This window comes from Sinocyclocheilus grahami, unplaced genomic scaffold (assembly GCF_001515645.1).
Source record: "Sinocyclocheilus grahami isolate Dianchi unplaced genomic scaffold, SAMN03320097.WGS_v1.1 scaffold123.1, whole genome shotgun sequence".
In the NCBI taxonomy this organism is placed as follows: domain Eukaryota; kingdom Metazoa; phylum Chordata; class Actinopteri; order Cypriniformes; family Cyprinidae; genus Sinocyclocheilus; species Sinocyclocheilus grahami.
This window is the reverse complement of record NW_015505302.1, coordinates 1,487,168-1,506,457: the sequence shown is the minus strand read 5'-3', so window position 1 is coordinate 1,506,457 and position 19,290 is coordinate 1,487,168. Positions and strand designations below refer to the sequence as shown.

Here is a 19,290-nt window from a genome sequence, read left to right as displayed (position 1 = left end):
CATTTGATCAACTTTAGTGATAAAGATTAAAATGACATTAAGTGAATTCTAAGATCCAGTAGATGGCAGTGTCCTTATAGAAGTATTATGCTGACAGTTAATATATCTGCATTATATTGCTTTGCCTTCTAAACTGTTAGCACCTTTTGAGTAATGCAAGTAAATTATATATGAGCATACAGACATATCTCAGTCTCAAATCTACAAAATGAATCAAGTGTATAATTTAAAAAGATAAAAGAAAGAAAGATGAAAGTATTACTGTAACGAGGCTGACGAGACGTGAGGATCCAAATGCAAAGCTTTAATTAGACAGGAGACGTGGTCATAAGACAGGCAGGGTCAGAACACAGGCATATGGCGGGCAAAACACAAGAACAGTCACAGGGCTAGCGAAGGTCACCGATGGGCAGACAGAATCGGAAGGGACAAGACTAAGGGAGAAATCCAAGAAACCAGGCAAAGATCAAGAACCGAGAAAAGGGCTAAGGCTAAGGCAAATCACTAAGGCTCCGTAAAGTAGCTATCTGGGGAAAGACAAGCGCTAAACAATACTCGGCAGAGGGAAGGAATCAGAGTGAGTGTTACATAGTGAGGGAGTGATATGAAACAGCTGTGTGCAATCAGTGTAAACAGCTGTGTGCAATCCGTGCTGAGTGCAATCAGTGCAATGCATGATGGGAAATGTAGTCCGGGGTGATGTGCAACAGTGTGTAGTGCGAGAGACAATGAAATTGGAAGTTCATGGACCGGATTCGTGACAATTACGAAGAGCCAAAATACAATGTATGAAATGAGCATTAAAAACTCCATTATTGCAGCATGGTTTATTACAAATGCTTTTACTCACCCATTTTATCTTATAACCCACATTCTGAGAACATGTGGCTAAAGTAATGCTTGTATCCTTTTATTTTTTATGTATTCACACTGAGCAAGTATGTTTGCTCAGTTCACAACACTAGATTTGCAGCGAGCAAAAAGGCTGAGCCACTGGAGAAAAGCTCTTTCAAATATTAATTATTGAATCGCATATCACTCTATGAATAAAAGCACCTGAGACAACACTCATTTAGTTGAACAAGAACTGTTTTTATGAATTTCATTTTTATTAACGTAAGCACAAATATAAGTCTTAGAATCAGTGAAGTGCAAAATTATGTTGAATAATACTGGGATAATACTATTAAAATAACATCACATATACATTAGCATAAAACAGATTTTACAAATCAAAGGATGACAAAGTCTTTGTAAATAGTTAAATGGGAATGGCATACACTTTAGAAAACTCTCCATTTAATGCAATTCATTTTGAGCTGAGTGTCCTTTTGTTTCAGATACAATAATTAGATGAGTGATGTCTGCTGGAGGATGAATGGTGATGTTGTTTCAACATCAGGACTTTCCCCTGAGGCTGATTCTCAGTCTGCAATGACATTAGTCAAAGATGTTCTTGCTCACACTATATGGCCTCACATGAGTCTAGCATGTGGTGTGACTCCAAATGATGACCAGAGAGAGAGAGAGAGAGAGAGAGAGCTGTTAAAGGCAACAGATGGCTACTCTGTCTGATTGACTATAATCATTAATCATTCATCCCTCGGCACTCATGCATTATCTCGAGTCTCCAGGTTTTCAGGGTGGCAACCGAGGCAGCGCTCTCCCAATCTGCAATCTCATTGGTTGGCCCCCACGCTAGTCACTCCCCCATCCGTCGGAAGTGCGTTCTCCTCCTGCGTCTCCCTTCAGTCTGAACCAGCCTGCGAGCTCGCGCTGTCGGCCTCTCCCTCACGCCTTTGCTCGGCTTGTCAAGCAGAAGTACGGGCTTGGTGGTTCGGAGATCTGGCCTTCGATTATGCTGCCATTCCAACCGACCAGAACGATGTGGGATTCAGATGCTCTCCTGTTTTATGAAAGCCAACCTCAGGAATGAGCACTTCTGCTCCCTCGCTCGTGTTTTATTCGCCAGGACTGAGCGTATGTGGGACAGTAGCGAGTCTAACAGCTTTAACAGCCTTCAGACAAAAGACGGCTGCGAAGTAATATTCACAAATAAGGGGTAAGGGGTAAGTCCGCCAGTTTGCGTTATCCGCGCTCTGGAGTTCAATGCGCCATGCTTATTTCTAGCCGCTTTTATGTCCGATTGAATGTAACGGAACGCGAGTGATGTCACCGCTGGTTTTGCATGTTTCCTCTGTATGAATGTTACAATGTAACATTCCAACATCCTCTCTCTCTCTCTCTCTCGCTCGCTCACTCATATACTCGATAAATAAAATAATCTTAAAAGAGATTTAATTCACCAAAAACATAACACACTTCTGATACTGAGTGTTACGCATCCTTCTGCGTTCCGTAATATGAGCGTTGTTACGGGATGCGTTACGGTATTTTGTGGCTACTACGCACAGAAGGAAGAATAGACAGTACTGTGTGTAGAGCGTATGTGGGACAGTAGCGAGTCTAACAGCTTTAACAGCCTTCAGACAAAAGACGGCTGCGAAGTAATATTCACAAATAAGGGGTAAGGGGTAAGTCCGCCAGTTTGCGTTATCCGCGCTCTGGAGTTCAATGCGCCATGCTTATTTCTAGCCGCTTTTATGTCCGATTGAATGTAACGGAACGCGAGTGATGTCACCGCTGGTTTTGCATGTTTCCTCTGTATGAATGTTACAATGTAACATTCCAACATCCTCTCTCTCTCTCTCTCTCGCTCGCTCACTCATATACTCGATAAATAAAATAATCTTAAAAGAGATTTAATTCACCAAAAACATAACACACTTCTGATACTGAGTGTTACGCATCCTTTTGCGTTCCGTAATATGAGCGTTGTTACGGGATGCGTTACGGTATTTTGTGGCTACTACGCACAGAAGGAAGAATAGACGTTACAGCTTTTGCGATTGCATTCTCGACCGATGTCTTCATACAGAAATCCAAACATTTGTTAGTTACTCTACTTCAGAGCAGTCAGATGGTTCCGTTCCTTATCATTGTCAGCTGCATGTAGTTTGTAGCTAACTGATATCGCTTGGGTCCTAGTTAGGGTAGTTAAAAACGTGTCCACCATCAAGATGTTGTGTTGAAAATTATGCGTGAGGGAAAGTGTGTTTTCCCCACATCTTTTTGCATTTATTTTAAATGGTCTTGTGACTGATTAATTATTTTTTAAAGGAGACATATTATGTCTCTTTTTAAAATATGTAATATAAGTCTCTGGTGTCCCCAGAATGTGTCTGTGAAATTTCAGCTCAAAATACTCCACAGATCATTTATTATATTATTTTGAAAATGCCTATTTTGAGTGGAAGCAGAAACGGGCTGTTTTTCGGGCCTGTCTCTTTAAATGCAAATGAGTTGCTGCTCCCCGGCCCCTTTTCAAGAATAGAGCTGCTGCCATTACAGCTCGTATCTGCTAAAAACATCTGTTTTGGTTCTGATTATCATGTTTATCGCTCTGAAATCATGCGTTTTAAACCACATGAGTTTAAACTTCTGATATACGGTTTTCTGAGAGCACACATCTGAAGCACACGGACAGAAAGCGGCTGTCACAGCATGTGAGTACTAAACTAAGTTCTCATTCACACACAAGTTTATGCCAAAAACACACACGAGTTACAAAAACAGTCGGTTATGTCTGTGAAGGTAAACAGCTGGGAAATAAATTGCATGTTTATTTTAGATCTGTGTGGCGGCTGCAATATACAGTGAATAAATCAATAAATCCACTGCTCTGTTGTCTCCTCTGATGCTGGGACTCATGTTTTGCGTGAACTTTCGCTATGGCATTAGAGCTGGTACACCGTAGTCACTTGCAAAAACACAATAATGGCGCAGTGGGTGGAAACTTACAGATTAAGGGGCGGTAATATTATAATGAGATCCCTTTGCCACGTCACCAAGGGAGCGAAATCAGACGTGCTCGTTTTCTCAGACTCTTGCAGAAAAAGGTTTACCAAAACAAAGTTACTGGGTTAATCGTTTTCACGTTTCCTTGGTTGGTAGACGCACTGGGGACCTGATTATAGCACTTAAAACCTGGAAACGTCAGCTTTTCATGATATGCCACCTTTAAAGTACAAATAATCCATGTAGTCACCTCAGCAATGGGGTTGACATATGGGAATTTTTAAATGACCGATTTTTTTTAATTTGACTATTGCCCTGTTGTCTGGCACTCAGAATCATTTAAGTTATTTCAGTTAGGTAAAGTTACGTTGCAGGATTTGCTGTTGCCGTAAGTCGATCCATGTCTTTGTCTGTGAAAGTAATGCTCCACAAATAACTATTTTTTACTTTTTTCCTTCGTTTTTTTTTTCCTCCTTTCGAAAGAAAACACTTCCGCCACTTAATGTTGTCCAAAAGCCAGGCCACTCATCTGGACCCCATGAGAATAGGCGTGTCGAACGGAGAGAAATCACAGAGGATATTTTCTGGGTTTAATATGAGGTTGCTTACCAGCAGTATTCTAACTTTGTCCAGTTTTTCTCTTTAGGGTGAAGCACTTTGGTGTAGTTTAGCTTCTTCTTCAGGAGGTCCTTATAGTTGATATACAGAATATTACTATATTACAATCTATGCTGTGATAATGATTTTATTTTATTGTTTAAACTGTAGTAGTTTACATTTGGATATTGTTCCTTCAAATAGCTTAAATTTGCAAGGTTACCTATTACGTTTTCAGTAAGTGAATTTGAAACTTTTAGCACCCTGCACATTTTTTTTCGCAGTTTGGGGCAAATATCTCATTTATTAAAATACAGTTGGACTGCATTTTGTTATGCAAGATATGTATGGTCTCTGGTCAGTTTTATGATTATATTATATACTGTTGGGATTATACTGTTTCTTTGTGTTGTGTCATGTTTGTAGTTTAACACTCTTTTTTTCCTTTTCTCAATCTTGCTCGCACGCACCGTTTCCTAGCTCTTCCCACACATCACAATACATTCAAGTAATCCATGTATGATGTATTATTTTCAAGTTAACATTAGCATAAATAATCAATACACGCTTATTTTCGGTCTCTTCTTTAGAATGCTCTAAGATCTCCTTTGATGTCTGATCAGACTAATGAGTAAGGAGTACGCAGGGCAGAGGTAGATGAGCTGCTGAGCTCATAACACTCATTCACACTGGCACTTCATCCACGCACTCATGACCCACACCGCCAAATTGAAGTGCCTTTATGCCGGAGAGCTACACACGAGGAGTTTCATATCCCAAACTGCTGGTCTGATGATGACGTGTGCTTGAGCTCTGGCCTTGTTAATTTTGGGGAACTCTCATGCTTTTCTGTATTTTCTCATCCGAGAGAGAGCTGGATCAGAGCAGTTTTTAAGAGAAGACAGACTGTCCCTATTTGACTGTCTAATTGGGAGTCTGAAGAAAAGGCTTCTGAAGAGAACTTCCACACAGAAGTGAGAGTTATCGAACTGCTCTCATTATGCCTCATCTCTGCACTCATTTATTAGCATAAAGCAGGGCAAGACATTTGTTTGCTGAGGTTGAATTTGCATGTCGGGTGATCTTAAGGGAATAGTTCACCCAACAAAATGAACATTTGCTGAAAATGTAGTCACTCTCAGGCCATCCAAGATGTAGGTGAGTTTGTTTCTTCATCCCAACAGATTTGCTTTTCAAACGATGTAGTGAATGGGTGCCATCAGAATGAGAGTCCAAATAGCTGATAAAAAACATCACAAGAATCCACAAATAATCCACACCACTCCAGTCCATGAATTCATGTTAAGTGAAAAGCAGCATGTTTATAAGAAACTATTTAATCATTAAGGCATTTTTACTTTAAATTGTCGTTTTTGGCCAAAAGTCCATAATCCATAACGCCTTCTCCAGTGAAAAAGTTAATCCGCTGTTGTCATCTCGCATTAAAATCCACATGCATATTTGTTTTGAACTGTGCTTGATTGGTGCATATTTCTCTGCTAATTCAGGCAAGATGACTTTTTCACTGGATTATTGGAAAGCAATATTATGGATAGAGGACTCTTTGGCCAGAATTGATGGTTTAAAGTAAAAAATGTCTTGATGGATTTATTTCTTACAAACATGCAGCTTTTTGTTTCATAAGACTTTAATTGTTGGACTGGAGTCGTGTGGATTATTGTGATGTTTTTATCAGCTGTCTGAACCCATTCACAGCAGAGGATCTATTGGTCAGCAAGTTAATGCTAAATAAATAATTTGACATTGTGGATGGTCTGAGGGCGAGTACATTTTCAGCCAAACCCAAAGGCATTTATTAGTGATCCACTGAGATATAATATATAATATAATTTTTTATTTTTTTAAACCAAAGTTTTTACTTGGCCAAGAAAATGAAAATAAAGTTTAGGTTATTAAATTTGAGTGATTGGGTAATCAAACTCAGCATGCTAATCAATGTGTTGTGTTCTCAGATGATAAATTAAAACAGTTATAGTAAAGTTCTTCAACAGTGAGCTGCTCTTGATTATTTCAGCTGAACAAATTTTACATATAGCCACTAAAAACAAAGCATGTTATAGCTTAAAATCTTTTTGAAACCGGTGCAGACACAGTCAAAATGGAGAAGTGCTAATTAAACATCAATGTTTTGGTCAGTGGTTTCGGCCCTCCAAAACTATTTATTTAATTCCAAAAATTCATGTGTTTGCCGTTTCTGCTGAAAATATTTGGTTGCTGAAATCTCTGCATTACTGTCATTTGTTTGTGTTCACTTTTATTGCATGGAAAGAAAGCAGAAGCATGGACATTTGGCTGATATCTCCTTTGTTTCATGGAAGAAAGAAAATAATTCAGAGAAAGAAAGAAAATTAAACAACACAAGTGTGAGTAAATGATGAAAAATTAAAAATTTTTGAGTGCACTATCCTTTCAACTAGTGTCGGTAAAGAAAGTAATTCTCAGAAATGTTCTTCAGAAAGTTATTTCACCTTTGTTGTCCCAGGAATGTTTTGTAGAGAATACCCTCTCTGTGCATTTATTCTTGGAAGCCAAAGCTGTTTGTTTTTTGTGAAAGTGATTTGCATAGTCAAGGAAAAAATTATGCCAACTCCCATGGAAAAACAACAAGGCTGATGCATCTGATATTGCAGTACATTAGAAATGTATTTGAAGGCTGAAAGGGCAGAGTTAGAAAAAAAACAAAAACATGTGAAATAAAATAATCCATGTCTCATCAAATCATATATTTAAAGTGTTATGTGAACATTACGCTGCAGGTACAATGTTATTATTTGGCTGGCGATCAGCTACATTAAATGTGAAATTGTTGATTTAATGTGCATGTGTTTGCCAAAGATCAACTTCTCAGCACTTAAACATTTAATGAAACCTTTAGAATTGTTGCTGGAGTGAAACTGGATAATTGACTCCTCGCAGGGAGCTTTGTTGACAGGCGATCTAACCAATCATAACACTGAATCCGCCGTTTTGTCAGACAAACAAACCAGATAGGAGATTAGATAAATTCAGCGGACTTCAACTTGAAAAATGGTGTGTATTGACGTCTTTCCGTGGTTGAAACAAGATATCTTCTGATGTTCATGTGTTTTTTGAGCTTTAACTAGTAAATATGAAAAGATCGGTTCACGTGCCGCTTGAAATGAGGTGCTACGTTCATCTGTCACAACACATTAAAGAGCTACAAAACTATTTATTCTTTGAATTTCTTAAAAAATAAATAATAATTTTGAAAACGGAGACTTTTTCATACCAATAGTAACTAACTCTGTCTTGATTGTCGGTGCGTTGTCAGTGTCTTTTTTCCGCTGTGTATTTTTCACTGCGTGAGAACATGATGTGTGGCGTGAAAGCGGCATGGCTTGTCGGACATAGCAACAGTAACTAAGGGGGGCGGGACTTTGCGAAGGGCCAATTGGGTAGCTTAGAGCATTGGTGTTATCTCTGTGTGCGTCAGTGTTTCTTCAGTCTTAAATAACTCTCTGCACAACATTCCACTACTCTTCCTTGGCATATTTACAGTCATTTATAAATTCAAAAAGGCTACATGTACTAAATAATTGAGATCCATCTAACAATTTGCCAATAATATGATATGGGACTGTTGGAACACAATGTAAGATTTTTGGTGTCTTTATAATATGTAAAGAATAAAATATGCTGAAACATGATAATACATAATAGCTTTGATAAACTATATTGTAGGCTCTGCCATTGTTTGTACATTGGTCCTGTTGGTTTTTGGTCCTCCTTAATTTCGGGAAAGGAGGTATTTGAAGTTACTTCCTGAAGTAAAAGGAAGCAGCACTACCCATTAAATATGGAAACAACACCTGATGCTAAACTATACTACAAATGTGCACTTTTAATACACTTTCAACTAAGAATCTATAGTTGTATAGAGTACAGGGAAGGAATAGTATTTAGGCTTTAAAGAGTTTCCTTGGAGCAATTTTAAATCATGAAATCAATTTATGGTTGATTTGAGAAATTTGGTTTATGCAATGCACCTTACCCACCATTGGCCATTTAAAACCTCTTATCGATTGACCACTATTTGTGAGCACCCTTCTTAATCTGTAGATGACAAATGGGATGCCCTACATTGCCTTGGACTTCACGTGTGCATGAGCAAGCAAAGGTCACAAGACTGGAAATCCACATCAAGTGCACCATTTAAAACCATACAATCATGATGCTCTGAGAGCAGAATGAAAAGACTAGATTTTCTCTGCTCATATTTGTGGTATCATTTGTGTGCCCTAGAAAAGGCATGTACAGTTTTCACAGAGATAAATGTTTTATTGTGTTGCTTTATTCCATGGAGCTTCGAGTGTTGGTATGATTTTAGATATGAGAATAATGTCCAATAGAATCCAGCCTGTCCAGATCTTTTAGAGTTGCTGGAAGACTTTTTGGAAGCTTATGGGATCACCTGTTCAAATATTAAGTTCTCCATTTAATTCATATGAATTATTCTGGCATTAGACTAGTCAACCATATATTTTGCTCTGTGAAGATGATATGCTTGGTCTCTTCTTATAATGGGGAGATCTTGACATGATCTGCCGGTGGCCTCAATTTAGCATAATTTGTGCAGTACAACCACAGTGTTTTAAACTGGATCAGCACTTTTTCTTCCTCAAAAAGGGAACAGAAACCACCCCTCAGACAGACTTTTTTTTGTCTGTCTGCATTTTCTTTATCTGTGCTCCCCCTATCCATACTACTTTACCTCATTCTATTGTGCATTTGAGTGTGTTTGTATGTATATATATGAGTGTGTGTGTGTCTGCTGCCATGACAGTGAAAGTTCTTGGTCAGGTCCAGACTGGCTCAGTAATACAGTACATACCAGCAGATCAGCTGGGAGCAGATCCCTCAGTTCATTTATAGCCATGGCCTTGTGTCGATGCACGTCTGCCTGGCAACTGCACCATTCCTGCACCCACCCAACATATACATGCTTTTTGTGTATAAAATGATGCACAGATTTTTTTTGTGCTTACAAACTAAATATGATTTAGTGCTGCTTTATCTAGGTCTATGTCAATTTTGTCAAACTACCATCTTACATTCTAAATACCATGTTAACATAACATCTAACATCTCCTGTCCAGTGTACACCAAGATAACATCACAAGTTTCTGATTTATGAACAGCAACAAGATTTTAATCACTAATTCTTTGTTTCTCTGATAGGTCGTTGTCTCCATTCTATGGAGAAAGTGGGCAAGATGTGGGGTAACCTCAGGAATCGATGCCAAGCCCTTTTCCACAACGATGGCTTCGAGTCCCATCTGTGTAGCCAGGATTTAGATTGCGTCCACTGTGTGGTAGACTTGGGTAGGGGAGCACATGCAGAACCCTATGAAACTACACCCTCACGGACCTTGTCACTACTCCCACTGGTTACTGGAGGATGCAGAGGCCATAACTGTGTGGCAGACATTCCCCAGATAGTAGAAATCTCCATTGACAAAGAGAGCGAGGATGCACTGATGGGTCCACTTATCCGTAGGGACTCCTACTCACGTCATGCTCCCTGGGGAGGTAAAAAGAAGCATTCTTGCTCAACTAAAACACAAAGTTCGCTTGAGGCTGACAGGCGAACAGGACGCTCAAGAGGAAGTACAGCCAGGAGGGAGCGTCGCTATGGAGTTAGCACTATCCAAGAGATGAGTGATTCTGTAGGAGCTGGCAGCAGTGGGCGCAGCCTTGGCACCCGTTCTCTACGACAGCGACTTCGGGACACCATAGGCTTATGCCTTCCTCTCCCCACACACTGCCGCTCTCAGTCAGCCAAAGGCCACGTGTCCTCCAAACGTAAGATCCACCTGACTGAACTGATGCTCGAAACATGCCCTTTCCCACCCGGTTCAGATCTGGCCAACAAGTGGCACCTAATTAAGCAACATACAGCGCCAGTCAGCCCTCATTCCTCAACTGCTCTTTTGGATGCGTTTGATTTAGTGCATCCATCCACTGAAGACGAGGAAGAGAGGCTGCGTGAACGGCGTAGACTTAGCATAGAGGAAGGAGTGGATCCCCCTCCAAATGCACAGATCCATACGCTGGAGGCAACTTCACAGAACTCTTCCCTTTATAAACTGGGACCAAAGATGGCTCCTGGTGTTGGGGAAGGAGTTGGGGAGGGCAGAAGTCTGGGAACAGTCTCCTCCATTTCTGGGGGGGTATCGGGTATTGTCGCACAGGTTTCAGCGAGTATGGCAGTGTCATCCCACACTGTTGACTGTGACTCTGAGGAGGACTCAACTACTCTTTGCTTACAGACACGGAAGACCAAGCAGAGGCATGCTTCTGGGGACACACACTGCTCCAGACAACCCGGGCCTTGGAAGGTCCACACACAGATTGACTATATCCATTGTTTGGTGCCTGACCTACAGGCCATAACTGCACTTCCTTGTTATTGGGGGGTGATGGATCGGTACCAAGCAGAAGCACTGCTGGACGGACGACCAGAGGGCACCTTCCTGTTACGTGATTCTGCACAGGAGGACTACTTGTTTTCCGTTAGTTTTCGACGCTACAATCGTTCACTGCATGCACGCATTGAACAATGGAATCACAACTTTAGCTTTGATGCGCATGACCCCTGTGTCTTCCACTCTTCCACAGTAACAGGCCTGCTGGAGCACTATAAAGACCCCAGTGCCTGTATGTTCTTTGAGCCCCTGCTCACTGCTCCCTTACACCGGACTTTCCCTTTCAGCCTTCAGCATCTTGCGCGAGCCGCCATCTGCAGACACACCACCTATGATGGCATTGGTGCCCTCGCGTTGCCTCCAACCATGCAGGACTTCCTGAAGGAGTATCACTACAAACAGAAAGTCCGTGTGCGCTGGCTAGAGAGAGAGCCACCACTCAAGGTCAAATGAGGTCTGGCTCTGCAACCGAGAGAGGCAGGAGTGTGGGCAAGAGTTTTGCCGCCAGAGGAGTATGTGGCTCATATTATCCAACATACAGCTGGATTTAGACACACGGCAACAGAGGATGTTGTGAACTTCCAGCAGTTTTTTTTTACCGGTTAATACTACACATGGAATCCATACATATGTTTCAGTGCAGAACATTCTGTCAAGCTAGCTTATTTGCTGAATTGTCGAGCATGGTGGGAATGAGATGGACTTATTCTCTCTGCTCTTCTTCCTATGACCTTATGTCCTTTGGCTCTCCACTAGCATGCCCCTTGCTTTCTATCTTCTAGTGTTTTACATTATTTTGAGCAGTAAAACTGATTGTTGTCACATTAACTAGCCTCTTTTGTCAGGCAAATGGATGACAGCTACAGAAGCTTAGTCCACTGATAAAATATATTCAAGTAATCTTGGAAGTCTTCATACCTGAATGTCTGCTACTCTCTAAAATGTGATGTTAAACATCTAGTCACACTATATGCCTATTTGTGAAGTCATGACTAATTTATCAACAATACCTTCAAGATACTTTACAGTGACCTCCTACAAGTGTCAAGTTCCCTGAGGCAGCACTTGTTAAGCCTTGTGTACATGGACAGGATCACAGATATACACGCACCTCTCAGCACGAAGCATGCTTTATTTTTAAAATTGAGGCAGACAGACGTGAAAGGCATGAAATGATTGCGGGGAGGTGGGAGCACTGTGCACAGTGTGCCATATGATAGAGAGGACGGATTATTTAAAACTAGGCCCTCATGTAGTGTCATATCCCAGCATAATCCTTGTTTTAAACCGTCTATTTTACTATTAGACTTTTATTAGATTTTTATCAGCGACAGTCTAAAATGACATATGGCACTTTAATTATTGTTTGTGTACCGCACAATGACTTATAGACTAAAGTGCATGCATATAAACCGATAATATTGTCTGTGTTTTTTTTTATGGACCTTATTCATAGGATGTCAATTTACCCAATATTCTTAGCATGAGTCACCCGAAGTTTATGTTAGTGTCAAGTGTCTCTTACCTTGCCTGTGCATATGGTATGTACTCGAGGCCTAGGTATGTAAACGTAATTTTATCTAACATGGTAATATATGCAACAGCCGAAAGTGGACAGAGAAAGTCCTCTGTAAAACTTGTGTAGATACCTCTAAAATTGTTTTCACTTTATATATTGTTGGAACACAGACAGATACCATCACTGCGTATATATTTAATGTTTATTGGATTAATTTTCCAGTTATGTTATAAAGTGTGGTTGGTTCCACTTGATAATGTTGCACTTTTATTCATTATGAAGCACGCAGCTATGCTTCCCTCATCATAATTGTGTGCACTAGTGATTGAGATTCCCTGAACACTGTAAAATATAGTTATAAAACTCTACTTTTGATGTGCTTGGTCTTACACAAAAATTTAATTAAAGCCAACAAAATCATACTAATATATTTAATATCAGATGTTCAGCATTACAATGGTGGGCTTTTAAGGTCCAGAAAGATCTCAGACCATGCATAATAATATGTTAAACTGGTACAATTTGTGGTATTTGGGTATTTGATGATCAGTGACCAAAGGTGTGCATCTCTAGGTTGTTATTGTGAATGAGAAATCTTCCACTATGCCTCTTGATTATTTATGTTGAGTTCAATGAGTTAATTATAGTGTCCAGTTTTCTGGCAGAGTAGCACCCATTTTGAAGCCATTTATTTGAACCAATTAAATTCACAATTAAACTCTTTCAGAATACGCCTCAGTTGTCACTGAAATGAAGTCGTTTTGTTAATTTAAATTTTTTTTTTCTTTTTTACTCTATTTTTCCACTTGAATGACCTGAATAAATACTCAAAACAACCATCTTAACATTTCTTCCACCCTGCACACTGTATGCTCTGTATACAGGCTCATTTTATGTCAACTGTGTAGCGGTACACGTCAGATGATGTCATCTGCTTTCAAGACTTCAACTTTGAATATAATATACCTTTCATTGAATTTACATACAAAATATGAGTGCTTAGTCGCAGCTAGCAGTTTCACAGCCTCTCCCCGAGCCATACTTGCTGAAGAAAAACCATCTAAAACCAGCCTGGTTTTAGTGGGTCTCCCAAGGTTTAGTCACTTTTCAGCTGGTCAGGCTGGGAGACCTGATTTCCCAGTTGAAGACCGGCTTAGCCTAAACCAGCTAAGATTAGTTTATAACATTTGAATTTGACAACTATTATGGTTGTCCAGTTTTTGTGTTAAGTCAATGTCAAAAAAGTAACATGGTGTTACCATGTTTTTTAGGATATGGTAACATGGTAATTCCAAGGAATTTAGACATGTACCATCACGGTGCCATGTTTTTTTTAGAACATGTACCATGGTTCTTCTATGGTATTCTATGACGTTCTGTGAAGTATAGTATGTGGCAAAGTACCATGGCGTGGCTATAACCTGGTACCACCACAGTACATTTTTGTGAATACATGCTCATAACGCTGATCTGAGGAAATTTTTCCCAATAGCAAAAGCTCAACGATGCTGAAAGGCGTTCAGCAGAAATTCGTGATGCTCTTTCCCGTTTCAGGAATTAGTTCAAGTGATGTAAGCCACTGCATTTATGTCAGAAAGCTTCATTTTCAAGGGTGTTGGTTCGAGGGCTGTTAAACGCTTGGCGATAGCCTGATCCTCACCAAATCCTTTGGATGTTTTTAAACACTGAGGCATACTCATGCAGTCATTTGGGACTTTGTATGCCATTGCACAGTAAGCGAGTCTCTCCCGGCAGAGTTACACCCTGCCCTGCCTTGCAGGCACTAATCACAGGCTAAATTTAACATGCTAGCCTCTAAATTTACCACCTGCTAAAAGGACCACTCTGTGTTTCTTGATGGGTGCTGTGAAAATAGAGAAGAGCTTTTTTTTGCTCAAATTTTTCCTCTTCCTCCCCAGTCTGACCACATCCTCAGCATCACCCTCTTTCTTGAATATGTAGTGCTGAAAGCAGTGAGCGCGTTGTTTGTTTAGTCTGGATACTAGCTAAAGTTAGCATTAGCAAGAGGCTAACACACAATGCTCCATTGAGGAACATTGAGTACTGCAAGGAATGGGGCTGGGTTTGAAACCGCAGTCGTTATTTAGTTAATAGTTTAGAGAAAGTGTTATGAGGGAAGTGTAACACACCAAACTAACCCAACACCGTGTTCTCCAGTAACTCAGGCCTGGTTTATTGCATTCAAAATAGTGCAAATAAAATAGTAACAGTGGGACTGCAGAAGTCAACAAGGATTACAGTGAGGAGTCTTGTATTGAGACTTCTGTGAGCTGTGTCTTGTGCTTATGACCTGGGGATGCTTTGTCCTTGTTTTCATGGTTAACACCTTGATCATTTTAAAACCGCTTCTCTATATGGAGGAGTGTGATGTTCTTTCTGCCCTTTTTCCCCATGGGAAATTTCTTATGTCAGCCACTGTAGCACATACTGACCATATGACCATGTCAAGTGACCCTGCTTGCAAACTAGCTGGTGAAAAAACTGCTTCATACATGCACGCATACTCAAATGTACCCATAAATGTTAAATGTTGGGATGTACCAGTGAATTATAGAGTGGACTTTATGCTACAGACTGTGGCAGGGCAGCAATTGATCTTGAACTTACTAATCCTTCTGTTTAGATCATAACTCTTTTAGCTCTACTTTAGTGTCAATGTGTAAAGCTCTTGGACCTCATTTATGAAACGTGTGTAAAACCATCCTAAGTGTGAAAGCATGATAATTGCTGAATATTGAAAATGAGTAGATGACACACAAAGTTTTTCCAGGTTTCATTGCAAAATATGTAGATTTTCCTATAGTCTTTGTGTATTTAAATATGGTCATTTATTTATTAATTTAGTCAGTTGTTCATTTTACACGTAAAAGTCTCCAGAAAACTTAGTCAGCAAACATGCTTTTTACTTGGTTTACATATAAAAACACTGCCGTGACAGTTTTAGCCTTCGTAAATCCCAATTTGTTCCTACACAGGATCAAATCCATGGACTTTAGGATTAAATCTGAATTTACATGGGTTTTATAAATGAGGCCTCTGATCTTTTTGTCTTTGGTGCCAAAATATGTTGCAAAAGGAGTTGAATAATAGTTTTATGCAAGCAGAGTAGCATTTAACGAATTATTTTTACATAAATTGTATCTCTAATACACATTGAGTGTGATGTAACCATGGTTGCAATCTTATGTCACTTTAATGCTATATGTGCACGCTTGTAGCAGTATGTATGTGGGCGCTGTGGTGCCAGGGCTTGACGATGATGGGGGCTAATGGTTGCCATTCTGCCTCCTCGACTGCCTTATACATTCTGACCAATCACAACAGCCTTCTCAGCTAACCAGCTTCAGACTAACTGATCTCTAATAATACAGTATAACCAAATATTGTTCGCTGTTCCCTTCGATCTTCTTCTCATTTCATTAACTAATATCTGAGAGGTGTTTTTAGAAAACAAAGATGTTCACATTTTAGTTTGTGTTTTGTTTGACTTCTGAATATTTTCTTGGACTCTATTTTGTTTTCTTTGCATAGCCTGTTCATTGTTACAGCCAATGCACTTGTAGATGTCACTCTTGGTGCTTTGTGAATGCTTCATTGTCTTAATATTATTAATAAAATATTGAGTGTATTCCATGCAGTAAATAGATATGATCACAAATTGGTTTCTTTCATCTGGTCATTATTTTGGTTTCATATTTGTCCCTTTGTGACTTTGACCCTAATTTATGTTCCTGACCTTTTTGTGTACGGTTCATCAGTGCTTATCATTGCAAAGAAATAAAATTGTTATTCTAATTATTTTTTGATCAGAATTTACCCCTAAAACGATTCTCCATATTGATGACAACACCAGAGGGTTGTTTTCACTCGATTCTGCTGGATAAAATCCCATCCTACTTTATTAAAAACATTTTGGAAGTAAAATGGGACACAAAGGTGGTTTCATGTTGATTTCAATAACAAGAAGCATCTAATCTTATTCCATCATTACAAAAATTCACATGAGCTTGACTGAGTTTGGCCTGGAGGTCAGCGGTATTATTTGTCCTTTTGAAATGAAATATAAATAGCATCCAGGTTATCAGTTACACATTACCCACCCAAAGCTTCTGAATAATTGATCGTATCCTTTGGACAAGAGGGTTGAGCAGAAGAAGATAGGCAATTTATGTTTACTTTATTGAAAATGACATGATTCAGTGCTCAAACACTGCTGGACCATCAATGAAAACTGATCTTTGAACACAACACTTTCTCAATTTCTGCTCTTTATAGCACGCTACACACACAGATCGAGTTCTATCCGGTGGACTAGGTTTATTTTCATTTTTTCACTTTGGTGAACATGATCTGGTCAATGGGGGTGAATGAAAAGCCGTAGTTACAAGTCTCTCATTCCCGATTCTGCTCACGCTTTCCATAGGCAGCATATCTCTGGAGCTCTCGCTCGAAACACGTGCGTGAGCTTTTCTCATGCCTCATATCTCCGCACATCATCCATAAGCAGAGCAGAATGAGAGAGGGAGAAAAAGCCGCTGTCTCTTTTGCGCTGGACGGCCTCCAAGTCTGTGACGGCAAAATGAATGGTGACCTCTCTCTCACCTCTCCCTGCCTAAATACACATGTACAGGCTCCCATCCATATTTCATACCAGAAATACATCCCCAGACAGTATTTTACACCAAGTGTGGAAGGCAGCCGTCAAGTCCAGGTGGAGAGGGCAGGGCCTAAACCAACTTCATGCACGCCAACCTGGCCACCAGAGCCAAGAAAAACAGCCATCACTATCGTACTGTCATCTGGAGGAACGAGCCTCACTGTTCTGTTCGCCTACAGCGGATTAACCACAAGCTCGTGAAAATATGACGACTCTGCCATGTACTGGCGAGATTAAACTGCTTGAAATGGGAGGTGTGCTTAAGTCATTTTGGCACCATTTTAGTCCTCATTTAACATGTCTCTGTATGGAAAAACATGACCACATATATGGAGTATAAAACATACAATTATTCATTAACGCTCTCGTCATACAAGAAAAGTGATCTCACCAGCTGTGACGCGTTTCAACAGTATAGTCGGTGTGAATTATATGGGGGTTTCTGTCCACCCTAATTAGGGAACCTACCCCCGAAGGAAGTGAAAACAAAGGTTGGGGGGAGGGGGGGCTCTAAAAGTATGTATTATGTAAAAATACATTTCAGTAACACTGAAAAATTAGCTTAGAAAGAATAGTGCACTAAACCGATAATGGTTAGCATAAGTTGCATTCATTTGCATGAAATTGAAATTCCACCCATTTTCTAAATGCATCTTAATTTTAATGCCTCATCCATGCTATTTCATTCAAATAAATATTTCTTTTTTATATATAATAATTTCCGATAAAACTTCTCTCTGGTATCAAATGCAGGGCTTCTCCAATAATTTAGTTTGCTTAAACCCCGATTTTTTCTTACAATTTTCTGCAAGCTTGTATTCAGATCTGTCTCCATCCAATCAGTACACACTGATTAACTTTTTTTTTTTTTTCAATTATCTTTTTCAATCAGATATGTCTCAATATGGCAGAAGTGATCTGTCACTACCATTACATCAAGATAACTAATGAACAAAACATAAATACTGCCATTTTTCAAAATCAAGTCAAGTTTTTTTTTATCATTAAACATCTTGCATCAGATTACAGAAGTAAAATGGGTCAAACTTTAGTTTGAGGACCAATTCTCACTATTAGCTAACTGTATGACTTTTGCCTCGATAAACTCCTAATTTGCTGCTTATTAATAGTAAGGTAGTTGTTAAGTTTAGTATAGGATTAAGGGATCTAAAATATGGTCATGCAGAGTAAGGCATTAATATGTGCTTCATAAGTACTAATAAACAGCTAATATGCTAGTAATATGTATGCTAATAAGCAACTAATTAATAGTGAGAATTGGTCCCTAAACTACAGTGTTACTGTAAAATGGCTTGTGAGCAGCATTTCACATTGTTTTTAACCTTTAGTTGACTTTATTGCCTTTGGCAGAACCTTCCGCATCTGTTGCTTTTCAATACCTGCTTCTTTACCAATCCAGTATTTAATCTTTTTCAAATTTTTCAACCTTTTGTCATTTTGCACTCTTACCTGGCAAGTGAATGATATGATCTGCCATCTTTTGTTCCATTATCTCATTCTGCCATAATTCATACTGGATATGTCCTACCAAGGGTCTGTGTTTAATTTACCTCAAGCTGAAATCACACTAAAGTTTCCTCAAGCTGAATATAAAAAACGTATTATATTAAGATTATCTTATCAAGATCAGTGTATGCTTTGGATCGTCAAAATGTCCTTTCCTAAGCATTATTTTTTTATATAAATTTTTTTTCTCCCTCTATCCCTTTTTCACCACTACAGTTTTGTCCACCTTCTCACTGTATTGCATCATTGTTGTTTGGCTGGCCTTACTGTAAACCCAAGGACTGGGGGCTCTGGTGTGTCTCTCTCTCATGCTTACCTGCAAGGCCCAAACCAGCTCTGGAAAGTTTTCCTTAGTCTTAATCCTGGCATAGTTATTCCACTCGTACGTGTTTATGAAGTTCTGACAAAATCCTTCCTCTTCAGCCTCTCCCTCTCTCCTTCACTTCCCCACTTTCTCCCTCTGGGGCTCCACTTGCACGGATTTAATTTCAGATCTTCTGTCTAAAGAGAAAGATTCTAGTATTTTTTAGGGACTGAAACTGGGCTGTTTTGAAACTATCGCTTTTGCAGACTTTAAGTTTAAAGGGGTCATATGATGCGATTTCAATTTTTCCTTTCTCTTTGAAGTGTTACAAGCTCTTGGT

General features: G+C 39.5%; 1 protein-coding gene across 6 annotated transcripts; it reads left to right on the top strand.

The window, feature by feature from the left end:
• The first annotated feature begins 1,720 nt into the window (after nt 1-1,720).
• socs5b (suppressor of cytokine signaling 5b) lies at nt 1,721-15,669 on the top strand. Of its 6 annotated transcripts, XM_016278606.1 has the most exons (3): nt 2,448-2,507; nt 4,674-4,692; nt 9,676-15,669. In XM_016278606.1, the coding sequence occupies exons 1-3, from the start codon at nt 2,448-2,450 to the stop codon at nt 11,373-11,375; spliced, it is 1,779 nt and encodes a 592-aa protein (XP_016134092.1). In that variant the 3' UTR covers nt 11,376-15,669. The 6 variants fall into 6 exon arrangements, with proteins under 6 accessions (XP_016134088.1, XP_016134091.1, XP_016134092.1 ...); XM_016278602.1 differs by lacking the exons at nt 2,448-2,507; nt 4,674-4,692 and adding an exon at nt 1,721-2,062; XM_016278605.1 differs by lacking the exons at nt 2,448-2,507; nt 4,674-4,692 and adding an exon at nt 2,061-2,069.
• Nucleotides 15,670-19,290: the final 3,621 nt, after the last annotated feature.